The sequence below is a fragment of the Rana temporaria genome, chromosome 3, assembly GCF_905171775.1.
Source record: "Rana temporaria chromosome 3, aRanTem1.1, whole genome shotgun sequence".
In the NCBI taxonomy this organism is placed as follows: Eukaryota; Metazoa; Chordata; class Amphibia; order Anura; family Ranidae; genus Rana; species Rana temporaria.
The window spans coordinates 160,157,952-160,179,565 of NC_053491.1; the positions used below are offsets into that span (position 1 = coordinate 160,157,952).

At 40.9% G+C, this 21,614-nt stretch overlaps 1 protein-coding gene across 15 annotated transcripts in view; it reads left to right on the forward strand.

The window, feature by feature from the left end:
* The window catches only part of CADPS2 (calcium dependent secretion activator 2), a 777,539-nt gene that overhangs the window by 534,162 nt on the left and 221,763 nt on the right, over positions 1-21,614 (forward strand). For all 15 annotated transcript variants that reach the window (XM_040343717.1, XM_040343721.1, XM_040343726.1 and 12 more), the window contains one exon: positions 5,202-5,358. In XM_040343717.1, the coding sequence (XP_040199651.1) occupies positions 5,202-5,358 (157 nt within the window). The remainder of the gene's footprint in view (positions 1-5,201; positions 5,359-21,614) is intronic.

The window sequence follows — 21,614 nt, forward strand, 5'->3', positions numbered from 1 at the left end:
ATTTAGCAGTTTAAATTTTACTAAATTGCATTTCCATATTCTGTGCACGATTAGATTTAGTCAGTGCAGGCTCCTGGGTTTAGTAACACTTTAGGATACATATATATGAACTGTTTTACGTATCAAATGATTTCCTATTCCTCCCCAGCTTGTCCTTAATTTACATAGCTGTTCCAGTCTATATAGCCAAGTTGTCTAAATCACTTTTTAGTTTATTTAAAGAGGAACTGCAGTCTGCTCCTATAATTTGTAATAAAAACATCTTTGCCATTCTGAAGCTTCCCTCCAACCACTTTGCATATTATTTTATATATACTGTGATTCTGTACTTGCCAAATATGCTGCATAAATCTCCCTCCACTAAATCGGTCTGCAACCATTTTAACTGTGGGCAGCTGAAGATGCTGCCTGTTCACTTCCTGGATTTATACAAACACACAGAAGCACACCTTCAGCTTTGCAGCCCTCATTGGCCCTCTTATGACTCATCCCCCTTCCCTTCCTGGCAACCTCTCATAAGAGTGAGAGAGCTGTGCATGATGTCATATGCCTAGACTTTTTACCAGACAAGAAAGAGGAAGTGGGCTGTATAAGGTATTTTACTGGCAGAAAAAAATATATTCTAAAGTTAAAACAACAAGGGCAGAAGATTTGATCGCTGGAAAGTTGAAAAAATTACTGAAGGTCCGCTTTAACTAATTGCCGACCAGCTGCTGTCATAATATGACGGCAGGTTTGCGCCCCTGCTCAAATTGTCGTAGCTATATGGCGGACACTTTAACGCCGCGTGAAGTAGGAGCTGATGCACATGCCCGGCGGTGGCGATGTCCGCCAGGCACCCGCAATCGCTCCTGTGATAGACGGCATGGAGATCTGTCAATGTAAACAGATCTCTGTTCTGTCAGGAGAGGGGAGACAGGTCTGTTTCTACTGATTAGGAACAGTGATTGGTCTCCTCCGGTCAGTCCCATTCCCCCACAGTTAGAAACACTCCCTAGGACATGCATTTAACCCCTTGATCACCCACTAGTGTTAACCCTTTTCCTGCCAATGACATTTATACAGTAATCAATGGCTATTTTTAGCTCTGATCGCTGTATAGATATCATTGGTCCCAAAAAAGTGCCAAAAGTGTCTGATCAGTCTGCCACAATGTCGCAGTCCCCCCAAAAAAATTGCAGATTGCCGCCATTACTAGTAAAAAATACATTTTAAAAAAAAGGCCATAAATGTATCCCCTATTTTGTAGACACTATAACTTTTGTAGAAGAATACATATCTGCTTAAACTGATGAGGAAATATATTTTTTGGGGATATTATAGCAGAAAGTAAAAAATATTGTGTTTTTTTTTTCAAAATGGTCTCTTTTTTTGTTTATAGCTCAAAAAATAAAAACCACAGAGGTGATCAAAGACCACAAAAAAAGGGCATAGATTTTGTTTGGATACAGCAAGTAATTGTCAGTTAAAGCGGTACAGTGCCGTATCGCAAAAGTTGGCTTGGTCAGGAAGTAGGTAAATCCTTCCAGGGCTGAAGTGGTTAATAACCCACACCCATAATGCTAAGTGGTCATTGAAGGAACATCGGTTCACCACATTGATGAGGTCAACACTCCGCTCATCCATTTGCATTCTTGATTTAAAGCACTGTGCCATACAGTAGAGCAAGGGTAGGCAACCTCCGGCACTAGTGGTGCAAGCGGCACGCAAAGCCTCTTTCTGGAATTACCGTTAAGCTTCTGGAAACTTTGTTGGGGAAAAAAATATATATATATATTTATGTGTATGTGTCACTACTTCCAACCTCTACATCACCTACTCCCAACCTCTGAACTCTGCGTCCCTTACACCTGACCCCTGAACGTTGCGTAACTTACTACTGAACCCCAGCACTCAGTGTCCCTTTAAGCCACAGCCAGAATTCAGCACAGTAAAAATCACACCCAATTTTGCTGCACAGGCCTGATCTTGCACACAGGATCACTGCTTTCAGAAAATTCCCCTGACCTGAGCTCATCATTGCGTATTCATTCCAGATACTTGTAAGTGACATCACATACAAGCATGTGGGCTGGATGTAAAAGGTGGATCAGCGGAGATGAGTGTGCCAGAACAGGTAGATGTCTCTCAACTCTGCTTCCTTACACCACTCTGCATATTACGCATATCATAGATGAGAAGAGGGTACAGCAGTGAAGCAGATGAGTAGGAGGGTACAGCGGTAGGGCAGATGAGCAGGGGGAGTTTAGCGGTGAGACAGAAGAGCATGCGGGTATGAAGGTAGGGCAGATGTGTGGGGGTACAGTAGTGGAAGAGATGAGAAGGGGGTTCAGCGGTGGGACAGAAGAGCAAGGGGGGTTACAGTGGTAGGACAGAGGAGCAGGGGGGTTTAGTGATGGGCCAGATGAGAAGGGGGTTACACTGGTGGGGCAGAAGAGCAGGGGGATACAGTGGCAGGGCAGAGGAGAAAGGAGGTACATTGGTGGGACAGATGAGCAGGGGGTTACAGTGATGGGGCAGAAGAGCACTCTCACTCTCAATCGCGAAAAGGATTTTTTTATAATGTAAATGCTGTAAACTTCAGTAATAGTGACTAACATCCTGAATTCTCATGCTTTAGATCAGCCCCAATGTCTGCACCTTCATGCCTCAGATCACTGTACCTCCTCGCTCATCTGTCTCCTTACTGTACTACCCTGCACATCTGCCCCACCTTTGTACCCCCTGCTCATCTGTCCCACCACTGTAACTCCCTGCTCATCTGCCCCAAAAATGTACCCTCTTTCTCATCTGCCCCACCACTCCCTGCACATCTGCTCCAATGCTGTACCCCTATGCTCTTCTGTCTCACTGCTGAAACCACCTTCTCACCAATGTAACTCTCCCTGCTCATCTGTCCCACTATTGCACCTCCCTTTCACATCTGCCCCAACACTGAACCCCCTCTGCTTATCTTTTCCACCACTGTAACCCCCTGCTCATCTTGCCCTATCACTGTACTGCACTCTTCTGTATCACCGCTGAACCCCCTTCTCATCTCTCCCACCATTGTACCTCCTGCACTTCTGCCCAACTACTGTACCCCCTTGAACATCTTCCACACTGCTGTCCCCCCGCTCTTCTGTCCCACCACTGTAACCCCCTTTCTCATCTGCCCCACCACTTTACAACCTGCACATCTGTCTCACCTCTGTACCCCCCTACTCTTCTGCTCTACCTCCTTTTTTTTTTCCTGCTTTTTTTTTCTCAAAATGTGCAGTCTGTCTTTTATTTGCTGCGCAAAAAATAAAAACCCTAGTGGTGATCGAATACCACCAAAGAAAGCTCTGTGGGGAAGAAATTATGAACATTTTGTTTGGGTACAGTGTAGCATGACCGCGCAATTGTCATTCAAAATGTGACAGCAATGAAAGCTGAAAATTGGACTAAGCAGGAAGGGGGTGCAAGTGCCCTGTATTGAAGTGGTTAAGTGATTAAAATATGTGCTATATGTTATTATTTTTTAAAGGTGACCCTATCCTTTAAAGCTTGCAGAAAGCATTACAAATGCTTAGCAACAGATTACTGAAAGCTTCATAAAAGCTTAGCTGTACACATTGCCCATATGCAAGCTGAAAGCCGTGTGAGCAATGCATAAACGCTCCATAGAGTGAGACTGGATATCTTCATAGAGATCTGAAGCTTTTTGAAACTTGTGTATGCTTCAGACAGACTGTCCGTATCTCCGCTTTTGACCATTTGCCTATAGCTTGCCTACCCTAAGTGCCCCCTCTATACAAGAGATTGGGAGAGGGAACTGAGCCATTACATTTTGGAGGAAGACTGAGACAAAGCTTTCCCCTTGACATTTAAAACTTGCATAGCTAATTAAATGCAAGAGAGGAGATTCAAATTTCTTTCATGCTGGTACTGAAGTCCGGCCTCCCTGGATAAAATCATTCCATCAATTCCTGACCAGTGCTGGAGATGTGGAGAATCCGGTGGCACCCGATTACATATTTGGTGGGTGTGCTCTCACATTCAGATTTTTTGGCAAAGTATATTAAAACTATTATCACTTGATTACAGAGAGAACCTGGCCAGTGACCCCTAATGTTGATAATACCTGGGTCAGTGACAAACAATAAAAAAAAGTATTCTCAGATTCCTCTTATGTGTAGGGCGTACCTTAATTCCCATGTAATTTAAATAAACGATGGTTCCTACCATTAGGGAATGGTTTGAGGAATGAAACCATATCATGAGGATGGAGGAGTTAACCGCCAATCTTCGTGAATAGTACCTGAAGATGCTGGCCTTATGGTACCCTTGGATTTTTTTTTTTTTTTAAATCTGCCAAACTTTAACCATTCTTCTGACCATTGCATTAATTGGTGGCCTAATGCTGTATGAAACTGTTTCCCATTAGGATGCAATCTCCCTTTTTCTTCCTCCTCTACTCTTCCTACACTCCTCTGTTCTATCTCTTTTCGCTTTAGATTCTTTGGTTTTATCTTCCTGAACCCCAGAGTCATTGGGATATCATGCCATAAGCCAACATGGCACAGTTTTGGTAGTTGTCTGAGCTTATTACCTTGCAACAGCCTGATAATGTCCTCTAATGTATTTTCTGAATGTTTTGCATTCTCACTATACATGACCACAAGTTGATTTGTTAAACTGTGGTGGTCTACCTTTCCTTATTCGTTTCTGCTCATTTGTGTTGGTCTAGCTGTATTGCTCTGCTGTAAAACAAAATAAAGTTTATTCTTAAGAAAAAAAAGTAATGGACCCTGCAGCACAGGTTTCCCCCCAAGACCATAATACAATACAATATGGTTAAAAAAAACTTCAGCCTTTTCAACCACTTTAATAGGAGCTGTGGCTGGAAAATCTCAAGCCAGCAGGTAAAACAATCCAACAAGCCGACTGCAATATAAACCTTCTGTAGGCTAAGCATATTGGCATAATTCTAATAAGAACTGTAGTATAGGTTATCTTTTGTAACAAAGTCTGTACACAAAGTATTTCTTTTTGGAGTTGTAGTGTAATGAAAACTAAGGTGAATAATTAAAGGTGATGCTCAATTGTTTTTACATATAGAGTAATATGTGTCCAATAAGCTTTAATATAATCAGCCTGGCATAACATAACCATATACCTGCCATTAGGTCAAAAATCAAGTTCTATTTGTAACATGTGTTGCTTGTTCTTGTATATAGGCCTTTTCCTGGTGGCCAGATCTGATAGCGGAGCATGCCGAGATATTTTGGTCGCTGTTTTCTGTTGATATGAACTCTGCAATAGAAGCACAACCTCCAGATTCCTGGCAGAGCTTTCCACTTTTCCAAATGCTAAATAACTTCCTCAGGACTGACCGTAAGTATTTATTTTTGTTAAGTGTAGAATCATTCACAAAGCAGTGGGTTTTACCCACTCTTATCCTATAAAGTTATGCGTGTAATACAGTGATTTGATAAAGCACCCACTGATATCTTGTAACCGCCTGGGGATTTATGGCCATTGGAGTCTACAACACAATCCACTATGGAGCCCCACTTTAACTACAAAATACATAATGAAATGTATTTTAAAAAAAAGCCAACAAGCTATATGAGACCCCTTTTAACAAGGGTAAAAACAGGACCTTTATCTACAGTTCAGTGAAGATTCAACCTTTCAGTATGTTTTTAAAATTGGTTTAAGTAAACTGACTGTTTAAAATTGAGAATCTTTTTTTTTGTCATAAAGGGTGTCGATTTTGATGGGTTTACTTGTATTACTAATGAAATTATGTATTTATGGTAGGCAGTTGAAGTTCTAATAAACAGAACTAGATTAGCTTCCCTTTACATGATCATTTCATCATCCTCTAAAAACTCTCTTTAACCTGGCAGTCCCAGCTCCAGATATGAAATCCCTCAAATTTCTTTAAATTTCAAAATTTTGTATGGAATTTGCAAGCTCGGTAATTGCCTTTCGGAGACAAGGAGAACAAACGCATGGCATCCGTGGACATTCAAGATGCCTACTTGAGTGTTCTTATTTACCCATCTCATCAGCTATTTCTATACTTTGCCGTGGCAGATGACTACTTTGAGTTTGTCTCAATGCCTTTCAGTCTATCCTCTGCTCCCAGGTTGTTTACAAATGCACCCATGCCTGCTCTTGTTGGAACACAGGCTATCCGAGGATTCATCTCCCTTGCAACTAATGTCCAATAGACAATTCAGCTGCTTTAGGGCTTTGTGATGAACTTCAATGCTCTCCAGAATTCCAAAGTGCACCTAGAATACTTACAGTAGGTCTGATTCTGTATGCATCCCAGGCAAAGGTCTTTCTTCAACAAAATAAAATTATTTCTCTAATAGCTCATTCTTGATAAATAAGATCCAAAAGGAATCCTATAATGAGCTCACTATGAGCATTCTCGGGTTAATGATTACCTCATTTTGAGCAGGCTCTTTCCCTGGGCTGGCCCACCATGCTCCTGTTCATGCGAACAAGAACTTCCTTGTCCTGCTAGATAATAAGTCTAGCTCTAACAGTGGAAAAAAAATACAGAATACTTTATTAATCCCTAAGAGAAATTGGGAAAATCTTTCGTTTTTTGCAATTAGAAGGTTCTTACAACAGACAGTCTTCCAATCCTCGACAGTTCAGTGAACATGGTCAAGAGAGGAAAACAAACCCCCAATCAGCATCTTGGAGCTCTGGGTAGTCGGGTTTCCCTCCAGCACTGGGCCCCTTTTCTAAAGAAACACCCAATTTGTGTGCATTTGGACAAAGCCACCACACTGGTATATATCAGGTCATCAAGGGGGGCATGAGGAGGCTGGTTGCCATAAAGGAGCAATCCAGATTCTTATGTGGACAGAAACTTATTGTCCAGGACATTTCTGCAGTCCACATGTCAGGAGTAGACAACTGGCAAGTGGCTTATCTCTAATTTAAATATATGAAAATACCGCGTTAAGCTAGTGTCAATATGCAATACTAAATAAAAATATACAGTATTAACTGTGCTAAATAGAGTGCCAAAAAATCAATAATGAGACATAAATCGATCAAATCGATATAAAATAAGGTGCCAAAGTGCTGTGTGTCATTATTAATACAAAAAAAACAAAACAAATAAGTCCATATAATATACTTTAAATCTTGCTATGATTATAAAGTGCTATATAGTGCTTGTGAAAATCAATAACCAAATTTCATCCACAATTCCTCCATATACATGTGGAGACTACGTCATTAGACAGCATAGGATATCACAGATCTATCCACACAGAACCCAGAGTTGGTTCGCTGGCTTGTTTAGACTAAGCTTAATTGCAAGGTCATACTCCCTGAGGGGAGTACTCACACAGGGGGAAGCACAAGAGTGGTGTCACTTGAACACGTGTGAATTTAAAGCATTTAAAGCATGGTATATGGACTCTAATGCAATTTTTTTTTATTGTATTGATTATGCCACTTGGCACTTTGGCACCTTATTTTATATTGGTTGGATCAATTTATATCTCATTTTCAGTTTATACAAGTCACGTATCTCTGCTGCCAGTGCTTGGTCCAAGGGGCATGGTCTCTTCATCCTGAGGTGTTCAATCAGATGTGCCAAATTCATTGGACTCCAAATGTGGACATCCTTAGCCTCCAGTCTCTGTATCCAGAACTAGAAACAAAAACGTTGTTATCTTTCTTGTGTAACCACCAATCGAATCACCTACCATGTAGTAGGGGTGTGCATCTTCACTGGTCTCACGATTCAGTTCGATTATGATTATCTGGTAAGCGATTCGATTCCACAATGTATCACGATTACGACGAGCTTCCGCTTGGGCCACCTAGGCGTCCCTCCCTGTGATCTTCTGGGACACATCACAGGTTCCAGATATGCAGGACAGCACAGTGAGACATGCGCACCCGGCTGTAAAGCTACAAGCTGTCACAGCCAGATGCCTACAGTAGTATTGCCAGCACCGTGGACAGGCAGGGGAGAGAATGGAAGGGTTCAGGTGGCCACGTCGCTGGATTGTGGGACAGGTTAGTGTCTTTCTACGCACACTTGTGGAATGGGGACAAACTACCGAACCTAAAAATCTCCATAGGCAACGCTTTAAAAAAATTAACGGTTACCAGGTTAGTGTTACAGAGGAGGTCTAGTGCTAGAATTATTTATCTTGCTCTGACAATCGCAACGATACCTCACATGTGTGATTTGAACACCGTTTAAATGCGGGCATGGGCTTGGCTAAGTATGTTTTATTTGCTGCACAAGCTCGCGGGGACAGGGGCGCTTTAAAAAAAAAAATGATATTTATTTTATTTTATTTTTTTACATTGTGTTTAAAAAAAATGTAAACATCCCTTGTGACAGTAATAGGTGGTGACAGGTACTCTTTATGGAGGAATCAGGGGTCTAAAAGACCCCAAATCCCTCCTTTGCACTTCAAAGTATTCAGATCGGCAAAAACATTGATTCTGAATACTGTCTTTTTTTATTTTTTTAACTGGCGCTATTGGCAGCTGAGTAAAGCGGAAGTGACGTGACATAGACTGGAACAAAGCCGACGCTTCTTTCCAGTCTGCCTCTAGCCACTGGAAATAGCGGATCGGGTCTTCCGGTGGGACGGGAGGCCAGGTCAGAGCGGCGGGAGGGGCGGATGTCACCTCCCGCTCCTACAGGATACCAATCGAGCGGCTTTTTCTTAAGAAAAGGTAAGAATAATTATTAAAAAGAGCAATATGGATATACAGGCTAGAAGGAGGGGTGGAATGGTGAGAACTTATTATGGAAATGAGTGGACGTCTGCTTTAAAGCCAGAGACTCAACGTTGGGATGACTGATGGGTATAAATAGCAGGTAAGCCTCTCTTCCCTTTAGTGATTTCATATGAGAACCATTTTATTTGTGAATGTACTTAACGACCAGGCACATATGGTGGCCCCAATGACATAAATAAATAGTGTTGTGCTGCTTTAAGAAGTTTAAAAAAAATGCATTAGGACCGTCACAATATTAACCCATATAGAGACTATAAGATGTTTATTTAAAAGGTTGGAGCACAGTTGCATTTTGAGTTTTGGGTGTAGCACTGGATAATGGCTTCAGCACATTTGTGCAAGATATGATTGATGAACTTTTGGTTAATATTGCAAACAAAAGTGGAGCACAATTGCATTTTCAGTTTTGGGTATAGCATTGGAAAATTGAAATGGTATCAGTACGTTGATTCAAGTTGGTTAATATTGTTTTATTTGTAATTTTTTGGGGGGATATGGAAACACCTAATGGCTGGCAGCTTACACAAGGGAATTAGTGATATAAAGACAGTGCAGTACTATTGTTGAAGGTAGGACTCTAGTCAAATAGGGGATTTCAAATCTTTTGAGAGATTTTTTTTTTAAATTGTATAGTCTGTCTTATGCAGTAATCTCAAAACCTTAGCATGTGAAGCAAGCCTAAAGCTGGGTATACACTTAACAAAATTTGGCCAGTTCAGCAGGAACCAGACAAACTTTGTTTAGCCCTATCTGTTCAACTGGTGCTAGTCATTAGTCTGGCTTCTGTGAAACAGTCCTGCTGGAAAACCACCATTCATCGGTGTATGCAGTCAATGGCTGCAGAGCTGATCTGTGTATTCTAATATGGGGAGGAGGGGAAGAGAGAGAGGGAATCCCTGCTGTCGGAATACAATAGCACAATGGGAGAGATCTTTGCATCTACATAGCGATGTGGATGCAGGGACCTTTTCAATCTTCAGCCACTGCAATTTTCTGTAAAAATCAATGCAATATAGCAGTGTAGAGGTGTTCTGTACACAGTTGGCTTACTGATTTTTTTTCCAAGCCAAATTTTAGGCACCTGCTGCAATAGGAATTTAACAATACTTTACAGGTGCTCATGGGAATTTAACCACTTCCCGACCACCCTATAGCAGTTTTTGACTGCTACAGAAGCAACACGCTGCGCAGGATGTAATTCCGGTTATTGGATGTGAGTGCGCGCCGGCAGTGCCTCATTCTTGCTGTGACCCGATGTCCAGTATAAAAATTCCATAAATGAATCCCATAGTTTGTAGATGCTATAACCTTTGCACAAACCAATCAATATATGCTAATTGGGATTTTTTTGTACCAAAAATATGTAGCAGAATGCATATTAGTCTAAATTGATGAAGAAATTCAATTTTTTATATTTTTTTATTGGATATGTTTTATAGCAGAAAGTTAATTTTTATTTTTATTTTTCCAAAATAGTTGTTCTTTTTTTCATGTTTATAGCACAAAAATCAAAAGCAGCAGAGGTGATTAAAAGCACTAAAATAAAGCTCTATTTATGGGGTAAAAGGGAAATAAATTTTATTTGGGTACAGCGTTGCATGACCTGGTAGAAAGGGGGGTTAAATCTTCTGGAGCTGAAGTGGTTATATGAGGTGCAACACAACAACAGGGTAAATGGATAAAAAGATGTTTATTTAGCAAAAAATTTTTTTTTTAAACAAAATGCCTTTTTATAAAAAATGAAGCTGATTTGCTATGATTGCAGTTAGGAGTTTTCTTATTCACAATTATTTGTATTAAGATTCCACAGAGTGACAGTCAGATATCAACATAAAGCACATCACAAACTCAACGCTTTTCATCAATATTGATTCATTTCATCAGGAGTAGATGCTTTGACAGGGTATTTACAAAAACTCACCATTAAAAATATTTTACTTAGATAGCAGCCAAGGGTGTCTGCCTGGGAGCTGTGAGAGTAAGGTCTGCAATGACCCAGTGGGACAACAAGAGGGGAGAGCAGATAGCATGGAGATGAAGAAACACAGCTGTCCATAGTCACATAAAAACATAAGCATGAGTAGAGCCAGAAGGGAAGTATGCTGGGAGGAATCCTTTCGGGTTTGCAATGAACATTCTTTACAGGATGGGATTCTGCTGACTCCAGACACTTTTCCACTTGAACTTGGAGGGGAGTTGCGCTTGGTCCCTGATCCCCTCAGCAGCACAATAGGCACACTGAGATAACTTGCCTGCTCAGCTGGCTGGGGGTTTCAACAATAAGATAAACTGTCAGCGCAAAAGACTTGTGCATAACAAATGTAAATAGCTATGGACAGAGGATAGATCTAAAAAACAGTCACAGTTCTTTAGTCCATATTCTAATATGTGGTAATAACCAGTCCTTTAAAGGAGGAGAGGAGAGGGATAGGAGGATGGTAGGCGGCAGCTGTCCTCAGAGAAAGTCGGCTCTGTAAGGGGAAGACAGGGGAACAAAACAGGAAGCGCCACCTAAGTGCAATGTGTTAGTCACAATTTATTGAGTTAAAAAGGAAATGCACTTGCAAACATGTATACAAAACGGGCTCATCTGGGTGCTGTAATCACAGTGCGGTCCGGTCCCAGGTGCATCCAGGCTCACGGGTAGGCAGGAGAGTGTAGAAATTCATCCTGTTGTAATCAGGAAGCCAGCCAGAACCAGCGTGGAACACAGACGATGACGTCACAGGAAGCGGAACCAGAGAGAGCACCTGGGGGAAGGACAGTATGAGGCAAACCACTGAGAATCTAGGCTATGCGCTCGGAGCCTTCTGCTCCTTCTAAAGGCCTAACACAGTACTGCAGCTATTGTGCTAATTGTGTGCTGTGACTGTCAATGGGACAACAGGTCCCAGCACACAAAATAGAGGCAGTGAACAGAAGAAAAAATAAACATGTTAAGATACAAGACCCAAGGAGAAGGAAAATCAGATAAAGGGGAATAGCAATGGGAAAATTGCTATTCCCCTTTATCAGGCCTTTAGAAGGAGCAGAAGGCTCCAAGCGCATAGCCTAGATTCTCAGTGGTTTGCCTCATACTGTCCTTCCCCTGGTGCTCTCTCTGGTTCTGCTTCCTGTGACATCATCATCTGTGTTCCATGCTGGTTCTGGCTGGCTTCCTGATTACAACAGGATGAATTTCTACACTCTCCTGCCTACCCGTGAGCCTGAATGCACCTGGGACCGGACCGCACTGCGATTACAGCACACACATGAGCCTGTTTTTTTATACATGTTTAAGTGCATTTCCTTTTTAACTCAATAAATTGTGACTAACATATTGCACTTAGGTGGCGCTTCTTGTTTTGTTCCCCTGGCTGGGGGTTTCAGCTCCTCTCCAAATTCAAGTGGGAAAGTATCTGGAGTCAGCAGAATCCCATCCTGTGGAGAACGCTGGGGTGTAAAAAAATGTATCCATTTATCCTGTTATTTTGTACCCTGTATGAAGTCCCATGGGCAGTTGTAATGTATTGTTGGATTGTATTATAAGGGATGTTACATAATTTTATGTACCAGATCACTATTCACAAGCTGCAATAGAAATGTATGTTTTGGTTGGATACTCTCCAGGGGTTAAATATGTTTTAAGGGAAGCAGACCCTGCAGCTTTTCTTATTAGAAAACAGAGTGCATCAGCTGATTATAATGATCCAGTCCCTACTGTTGAGAATCCGTATCCAAAGGACATGGTGAAACAAACACAGTAAACTTCAGGGCAATAAAAGGTAGGAATCTGCTACAGCATTTGTTAAACTTTCAAAGCATTCCAAAGATCTCATCAGAAGTCCAGTTGAATGTAACTACCTACTACTAGCTGTACCTATAACCTGGAAAAATTTTAACTTTCACAGACACATTTTTAATCTCCATGATTGGTATAGTTTCTGGTCAGTTGACAAGTGACAGGGCAAGACCAACCAATCGGAGAAGTAGACATTAAACAGTAACCTATCCTGTAAAAAACATATTTCAGTTGTCCTAGTGAGTACAAAAGAAGATTTTTGCCTTGATCTAGCCACTTTAGTCTGTAATAAAAAAGCAGCATATTGACAACGTTTATATACTATTCTTTAAGAATTTCCCTTCTTTTAAATTCCAAATGCAGGCAATTTGGACCCTTCCTTATAATATAGATCTTAAAACAAGTACTGTAATGCGTGGGTCACAGCTTCAACTAATGTGTGGCCCAAAGTGAGTTGTCTATATGACAAGGTCAGAGCCAGCAGTATGAAAGTGAAAGTAGGGTCAACACAAGCTTAATGTCAGAGCAGTCGTGCGAAGTATCTACACTTCTATTCTACAAGTAAAGATTGGAAGTGATAAATTGACTGTAGACAGTTATGGCAGCAGCCAGCTGTTCAGAGAAACACATAGAAATATCAAGAAAGCACTTTTTCTATTCAACAGCTGAATAACTTGTTAGTTGATTCCCTGAGGTACAAAGTTACAGAAAATCAGTATGGAGAGGTAATTGAAGAAAAGTTACTGGGTATAAATTATAATGTGTTTATGTGTTAAGTCTTAACATATTGAGATATTTTACATGGAATCAAAATTCATCAGATCAGCATATATATAAAAAAAATGAGCCATACTTATTCCCTTTTCTACATGAAGTGTAAAATGTATGTATGTATGTATGTGTGTGTGTATGTATATATATATATATATATATATATATATATATATATATATATATATATATATATATATATATATATATATATATATATATATATATATATATATATATATATATATATATATATATATATATACACACACACACACAGTATTTCTCAAAAGTGAGTACACCCTCACATTTTTGTAAATATTTTATTATATATTTTCATGTTACAACACAGAAGAAATTACACTTTGCTACAACTAGTTAGTGTACAGCTTGTATAACAGTGTAAATGTGCTGCCCCCTCAAAATATCTCAACACACAGCCATTAAAGGGGTTATAAAGGTAATTTTTTTTTCCTAAATGGCTTTCTTTACCTTAGTGCAGTCCTTCTTTACTTACCTCATCCTTCGATTTTGCTTTTAAATGTTCTTATTTCTTATCCTCACTTCCTGTTATGTCTGTAACTCCACACAGTAATGCAAGGCTTTACAGACAGAAGAACAGGAAGTGAGGATTTCTCAGAAGAAATAAGGACATTTAAAAGCAAAATCGAAGAATGAGGTAAGTGAAGGAGGACTGCACTAAGATAAAGGAAGCTATTTAGGAAAAAAAATGTACCTTTACAACCCCTTTAATGTCTAAACTGCTGCCCTCAAAAGTGAAAATGTCCATATTTGGTCCAAAGCATCAATATTTTGTGTAGCCACCATTATTTTCCAGCACTACATTAACCCTCTTGGACATGGAGTTCACCAGAGCTTCACAGGCTGCCACTGGAGCTTTGTTCCACTCCTCCTGTGACGACACAGAGCTGGTGGATGTTAGAGACCTTGTGCTCCCCCACCTTCTGTTTGAGGATGCCCCACAGATGCTCAATAGGGTTTAGGTCTGGAGACATGCTTGGCCAGTCCATCACCTTTACCCTCAGCTTCTTTAGCAAGGCAGTGGTCGATATGGAGGTGTGTTTGGGATCGTTATGTAGGAATACTGCCCTAAGGCCCAGTCTCCAAAGGGAGGGGGATCATGCTCTGGTTCATTATGTCACAGTAAATGTTGGCATTCATGGTTCCCTCAATGAACTCGTGCTCCCCAGTGCCGGCAGCACTCATGCAGCCCCAGACAATGACTTTACCACCACCATGCTTGACTGTAGGCAAGACACACGTGTCTTTGTACTCCTCACCTGTTTGCCGCCACACACTCTTGACACCATCTGAACCAAATAAGTTGGTCTCATCAGACCACAGGACATTAATCCAGTAATCCATGTCCTTGGTCTTCTTGTCTTCAGCAAACTGTTTGTGGGCTTTCTTGTGCGTCATCTTTAGAAGAAGCTTCCTTCTGGGACTGCCATGCAGACTAATTTGATGCAGTGTGCGTATGGTCTGAGCACTGACAGGCTGACCCCCCCACCCCTTTAACCTCTGCAGCAATCCTGGCAGCACTCATGTGTCTATTTCCCAAAGACAACCTGGATATATGACGCTGAGCATGTGCACTCAACTTCTTTGGTCAACCATGGCGAGGCCTGTTCTGAGTGGGACCTGTCTTGTTAAACTGCTGTATGGTCTTGGCCACTGTGCTGCAGCTCAGTTTCAGCATCTTGGCAATCTTCTTATAGCCTAGGCCATCTTTATGTAGAGCAACAATTATTTTTTTTTCAGATCCTCAGGGTGCTTAGCCATGTTGAACTTCCAGTGACCAGTAAGTGAGAGTGATAACACCAAATTTCACACCTGCTCCCCATTCACACATGAGACCTTGTAACACTAACGAGTCACATGACACAAGGGAGGGAAAATGGCTAATTGGTGTACTCACTTTTGTTGCCAGCGGTTTAGACATTAATGGCTGTGTTGTTATTTTGAGGGTAAAGAAAAATTAAACTGTTATACAAGCTGTAAACTCACTAATTTACATTGTAGTAAAGTGTAATTTCTTCAGTGTCATGTGAAAGATATAATAAAATATTTACCAAAAAATGTGAGGGGTGTACTCACTTTTGTGAGTTACTGTATATATGTATATAATATATTATTTTCATTGCATTCATTTGTGCTATTGTTATTTGAATAATATAACCCAAGGATGTCTGTCGTTCTGTTGATTAGTCCTATGATTCATCTATATGGTTTATTTGCAGAACGATAACCCCAGAACTATTTAGCTGGAATGACTTCTTTAGTCTTATCACTTGCACTCTGCCTGATCGTCTGTTTAAAAGTAATAGAGGTTAATGTAGTAATGTTAAAGTTCTAACCAGAGGTTGTACAAAACCTCATGTAAGTAATCATAGACTATTTATCTAATTATGTTCATGTCAGTGCATTACCTGCACACATGTATTCGAGCAACAGGAGAATAAGCACATTAATAGAAAATAAAGCTACCCTGACAACCCTTATGTTTCCTTATATCAGTTTATTTTTTCTTATGTAAAGCCATTTATCAAGGTATACGGTAAAGAACATTGATTATTAGCTAGACTTAATTTTAGTAACTTCTTACTAACTTGCTAGATGCTATATTTCTAATATGCCATTTGCAGGAGCTTTAGTTTGCATTTCATATGAAGTGGAAAAAATGCTGTTTGCAACATTGAGCTAACAAGGTGATTAAATCCAGTGCTATACATAATTGCTTTATTATACTAAAATAATAGTCAGTCTATGTTTCTATGTTCTACTCGATATGTGCTGATGGTAAGAAGCTATTGATTGAATGTGTTTTTTTCCCTTTTTCTTCAACACTGCCAAGTTTTGGGAACAGGCTATAGCTGGCAACACTAATCATTGTGTTCTGCTGGCTTCCCACCGGCAGAATACAGTAGTGCTTTGGGAGGGATTTCTCCATCAACACTGAACATGTTCATGGGGAGAATCGAGTTGTTTTATATGTATGATACAATTTACAGAAGTATTCTGATCATCGAAACATTATATCATCGGAAGTGATAATAAATGCACACGGTTTCATTTGCATTACATATCCGTATATGATAGCACTGTAATTTTAATTAAAAAAAAAACTTAAAGTACCTTTTTGCCTAATCAATATACAGCTGTCACATGTCAACCCACGCTACGCCACTGGTCACAAAAGCTGCTCAGATGTGATAGGGAGGAAATACTCAGAATGGAAAATACACTGAAATCAAAGCATGTGCACTAGCTACCAACACTGCTCTGCAAAATCCCCAACTGCAATGGGAACGTGAACAGAAGGGGGAGATGGAGAACAGCAGGATCAACCAGGTTTTTTGTAGAATACAGAAAACTAATCCTATAGTTTATGAACAGCATGTAATACAGCATGTATTGATATTTTTTAATTTCAGTATGTGAGTTTAATGACACTTTACCAAATTTAGGATGTAGGAAGTCTGTAGATCGCTGAAGAGGAAAAATACTGCACTATTATAATTTGTCATTGTATTCTTTTTAAGTTGGTGATTAAGGATGAGCTCTGGCGTGTTCGCATAGAACACGTGCAGAGCCCGCCAGGAAGTGTGCACGGCGCTGCGCTAATAACAGCCAAGGAGACATTTCACGATCCCTGCAGCCGAGCATCGGGACAATGTCTCCCTGGCTGTAATTAGCACAGCGCCGTGCTCACTTCCTGGCGGGCTCTGCACGTGTTCTATGCAAACACGCCAGAGCTCATCCTTATTGGTGATTCAACTACGGCGCTGGCTGCTCTCCAATAGGGGATTTTTTGGAGTAGGGTGGGGATAGTTCTATTTTTATTTTGTTCTTTACATTAATAATCTTTCATAGCTGCCAGATCTATTGACTGTTTCATGGTGAGGCCCACATTCAAATATTCTGCACTGGGTACAGGTTAATAGTGATGGCCTAGTGAAAGGTCTAAGAATATGAGTATGGAGTAATAGCCATTGGTTTTAGAAATTAGTAGGTCATTAGTGGGTTTTAGTTGGGAAGATTCAGTGCAATGTCAAGAGCAAAAGCCAGACTGTAGGGGATCAAGAAGGTTGTTACAGTGTGTTAGTAACTCATATGGTTGTGAACAAGGCATTTAGGAAGCTGCAATGTAGGATAGAGCAGAAAAGGGAGGTAGTAGTTGTGAGGAGATAGGTGGTAAGGTGGGTCTTTGAAAGGAGTTTAATAACATCCTCTGTGGTAACACACTCAAATAAGGAAAATTTTGAGTATGGTGTTTGGATCTGGTATGCTGGTTGAAGTTGAGGATTTTGAAGAGAGTAATGTAGGAGTTGGTTTTGAAAGTGGCAGATTTGTAGAGGATGAAGTCTTGCAGGGATTTTGTTTTATGCCATGTTCACTCAAGAGCACAGCTATCTCTTGAGATTTCTGGTGTACTCTGTTTTCCAGGATTGTAGCAGGTGAGGCCTGGTTCTGCATGTAGAGAAAGGAGCAAGTGTGTCCAGAAAGGATGACCGTAGTTTGTCGTGCACAGGGGTGCGATTTTGTCATAAAGGAAGTCAATAACAGTGAAGAAGGAATTGTTGAGGTAGCTAAGGTTTCTACAGGTAGCTGTTTGCTAGTTGGAGGTTTGAGACAGGAAGAGTAAAACTAAAAGGTTTTGATTGGCTAGAAGAAAAGAGGTGTTAGAGAAGTTTCAGAGGGTGTAGAGGTGGGAGAATTCAAGGTCGAGGGTGTTGCCATTGGAGTAAGTAGTGGTTTTGTGTCCATTGTGTTAGGTTAAAAGAGGAGGTTAGGTTGCGTAGTTGAGAAGTGGCTGAGGTGTTAGCATTGACTGGAATTTTAGTCACAGAGGATGATGCCGGAGAGGAGGAGGAGGAGGAGGAGGAGAGAAAGTAGGGTAGCCCTGCGGAGAAGTCATCAAGAAAGCAGGAGGCTGGTAAATTACTGCAATCCTCAGACCAACTGGATAATAAAGATGAATACTGTGAACTTCAAAACAGCAGAGGGACAGAAAGGGAGGTGTAGGAAAAACCTGGAAGTGTGAAACACAAAAGCCCCTGGGATTTTAAAGGAAGACAACAAACAATTTCACAAGGCGTATATTTAAAATCAATCCTTTATTGCAAGCAACAATAAAGTGTAAAGAACTGAAAATGCATTGGCACAAAACCATACACATTAAAGATATTCCCTCTTAGGAGATTGGTGACTATTTTCATCGAAATGACACCCCAGATATTTCATATATGACACAGTGGGAGGCACACAAATGTGTCATAAGAGGTCACTTGCTTTCCATAGCAGCTCGAAAGAAAAAAGAAAGCCAAACTCTAGTAATGGAACTTTCCGATAGGATTGGTAAGCTGAAAGCCCAAAACAAACATTTACAGGCACTTAAGATAGCACAGGAATTGGAGGAAACATGCTCGCTCTTATTAGAAGAACTCTTTGAAAGGGTGCGTCGCCGGAATATCTTAACCCAGAAATTGTTCTATGAACCAGGTAAGATTCTGGCTAGGGCCACTAAGCAGCATATGCTTTCTTCCGCAATTCACCATATTATAGATACATTGGGTGGGACCCACTCTAAAAATTTGGATATTGCCCAACAATTTCAAAACTTCTATAGTAAACTGTATGATCTAAAGTCCAGTGAATCTGGTCCAGCATTAGTGAGTAATCGCGCTGAGCTGATACGAGAATTCTTGTGACAGTATGGTCCCATTGCCTTATCTGCAGAATACTCAGAGGCTTTGGAGGCCCCTCTGATGGAAGAATGGAAATTAGCTCTGAAGTCTATGAAACCAGGTAAATGCCTAGGCCCAGATGGTGTTCCGGCACAATATTATAAAGCATTCTCTGACTCTCTGGTCTCTGGCTTTCTTAAGGCCTTTAATTCCTTGTCTACTGTGCCCTGCACCTCAGAGAGCCTCATTGAGGCATTTATTTTGGTTATTGATTATTAAAGAAGGGAAAAAACCTACCAACGTCACCAATTACCGCACAATTTCTCTTCTTAATGTGGATGTCAAGCTGTTATCCAAGGTTTTGGTGACACGTTTGTCCTACCATGTTCCAGCCTGGTTGGGTCTAGATCAAGTGGGGTTTGTCCCTGGCAGAAAAGTCAGGGATAACCCTATAAAAGCCCTGAATTTACATTATTGGCTTACTAGCCGACAGCAGGGTTTCTTTCTTGCAATGGATGCTGAGAAGGCGTACAACAGAGGGGCCTGGGACTTTATTGAGGCCATTCTGGGTGCATGGGGATCAGGACAAGTATGAGAGCCTTCATACCCTCCTTGTATGCCAACCCCAGAGGGGCCTGGGACTTTATTGAGGCCATTCTGGGTGCATGGGGATCAGGACAAGTATGAGAGCTTTCATACCCTCCTTGTATGCCAACCCCAGAGCTAGAGTTGGGGTTAATGGCCACCTGTCGAGCACCTTCTATAATGGGACCAGACAAGGATGCCCTCTTTCCCCCTGATTTACATTCCTATGCTGGAACCCCCTTTATTTGAGCCCACCCCGATATTAGGGCATACATGTACACAATTGGGATTACAAGATTGCAGATTTGGCAGACGTCAGTTTGCTCTTCCTTTCTTCTCCGTTGATGTCCCTTCTTAACCTTATGGAAATCCTTGATCACTTTAAACTCTTGTCAAATTTGAAAATCAACTACTGCAAGTCTTTTGCACTGAATATCTCACTCCCAAAGTAACTAGCCAAGCAATGCCAGACTAGCCTCCCTTTTCAATGGAAACCAGATGCCATGACTTATTTAGGTATATAACTTCCGGCAGATCTCTTGGAACTCTATAGCAGAAACTTTTTAGCGGAATTGCAAGCCCTGCGTTATGATAGGATGCACTTGGGAATCCTTTCCCTTCTGGTAATATATTCAACTCTATCCCATAGAGCGGGCTTCAAGACACCCACAGTGTTTGAGTCACTCTGCTCCTGATCTTCCCCCAAAGCTTTATGCTGCACTGTTCGAGAATCCATCTGCTCTTTCATGCTGATCACACATTCTAGGAAAACGCACTGGGAATGTCTCGCTTCAAAAAAATGGATATAAACTAAAGATGCAGTGGTACTGAATGCCAGGTTTGATTCATAAATTAGTACCCTCTGTTCCTGATTGCTGTTGGAGATGTGGCAATGAGACAGTCACCCTCCTCCACATTTTCTGGGAATGTCCAATAATCCAATCTTATTGGCATAAGGTTCATAATACGATACTGGCGATTTCTTCGCTTCCATTGGAGTTCTTTCCAGCACAGTACCTAATGCATCAAAAGCACTACTACAAATCAGTTACTATGCATATGATCAATGTTGCTAGGCTATGCGTCACATTGGAGATCCACAGACCCTCCCTCAATGAAGGAGTGGCTCCAACGCATTGAACATATAGCAGAGATCGAGGAGCTGATCTACATCACTCTTGATAAAGTCACCAAGTACTCTGATATTTGTGTGCCCTGGACAACCTTTTGAGGTTTGCGTTCATATGAAGAACTACAACAGGCTATCAATTGATATCTGATCACACCAACACAATTGAGAAATGTGATGGGCTCAATTGTATGTCATCCATAACACTGTATCCCTAACTACACTTAAGTAAATAAATAAATAGTGCAGCGCAAGTAAATCTAAAAAATGCAAATAATCAAAAAACATAAAGTCCATAAAGTGCAAAGTGATACAGGTGCTCCAAAAATACAATGGTGATATAAAGTGCAGAAATCTTCATCAGATCTGTGACCCATAGGACAGGATAATCCTCCACCAAGGCTAATGGATGGCCTCTCACCTCAGCGATTCGACCTGTGGCTAGGTCAAAAAGCAATAATCATATCCTCCAAAATGGCAAGCAGCTTTCAGGGCTCAACTCCAAAAACGTCCACCAGATGGAACCAGCAAGCAATATACAAATACTCCCATAGATCAATCAATGGACCGAGAAAAAGTAAAAGGACACACTCTAAGTGTTCTCTGCTTAAAAGGTTTAATAACCTTTTAAGCAGAGAACACTTAGAGTGGACGTTTTTGGAGTTGAGCCCTGAAAGCTGCTTGCCATTTTGGAGGATATGATTATTGCTTTTTGACCTAGCCACAGGTCAAATCGCTGAGGTGAGAGGCCATCCATTAGCCTTGGTGGAGGATTATCCTGTCCTATGGGTCACAGATCTGATGAAGATTTCTGCACTTTATATCACCATTGTATTTTTGGAGCACCTGTATCACTTTGCACTTTATGGACATT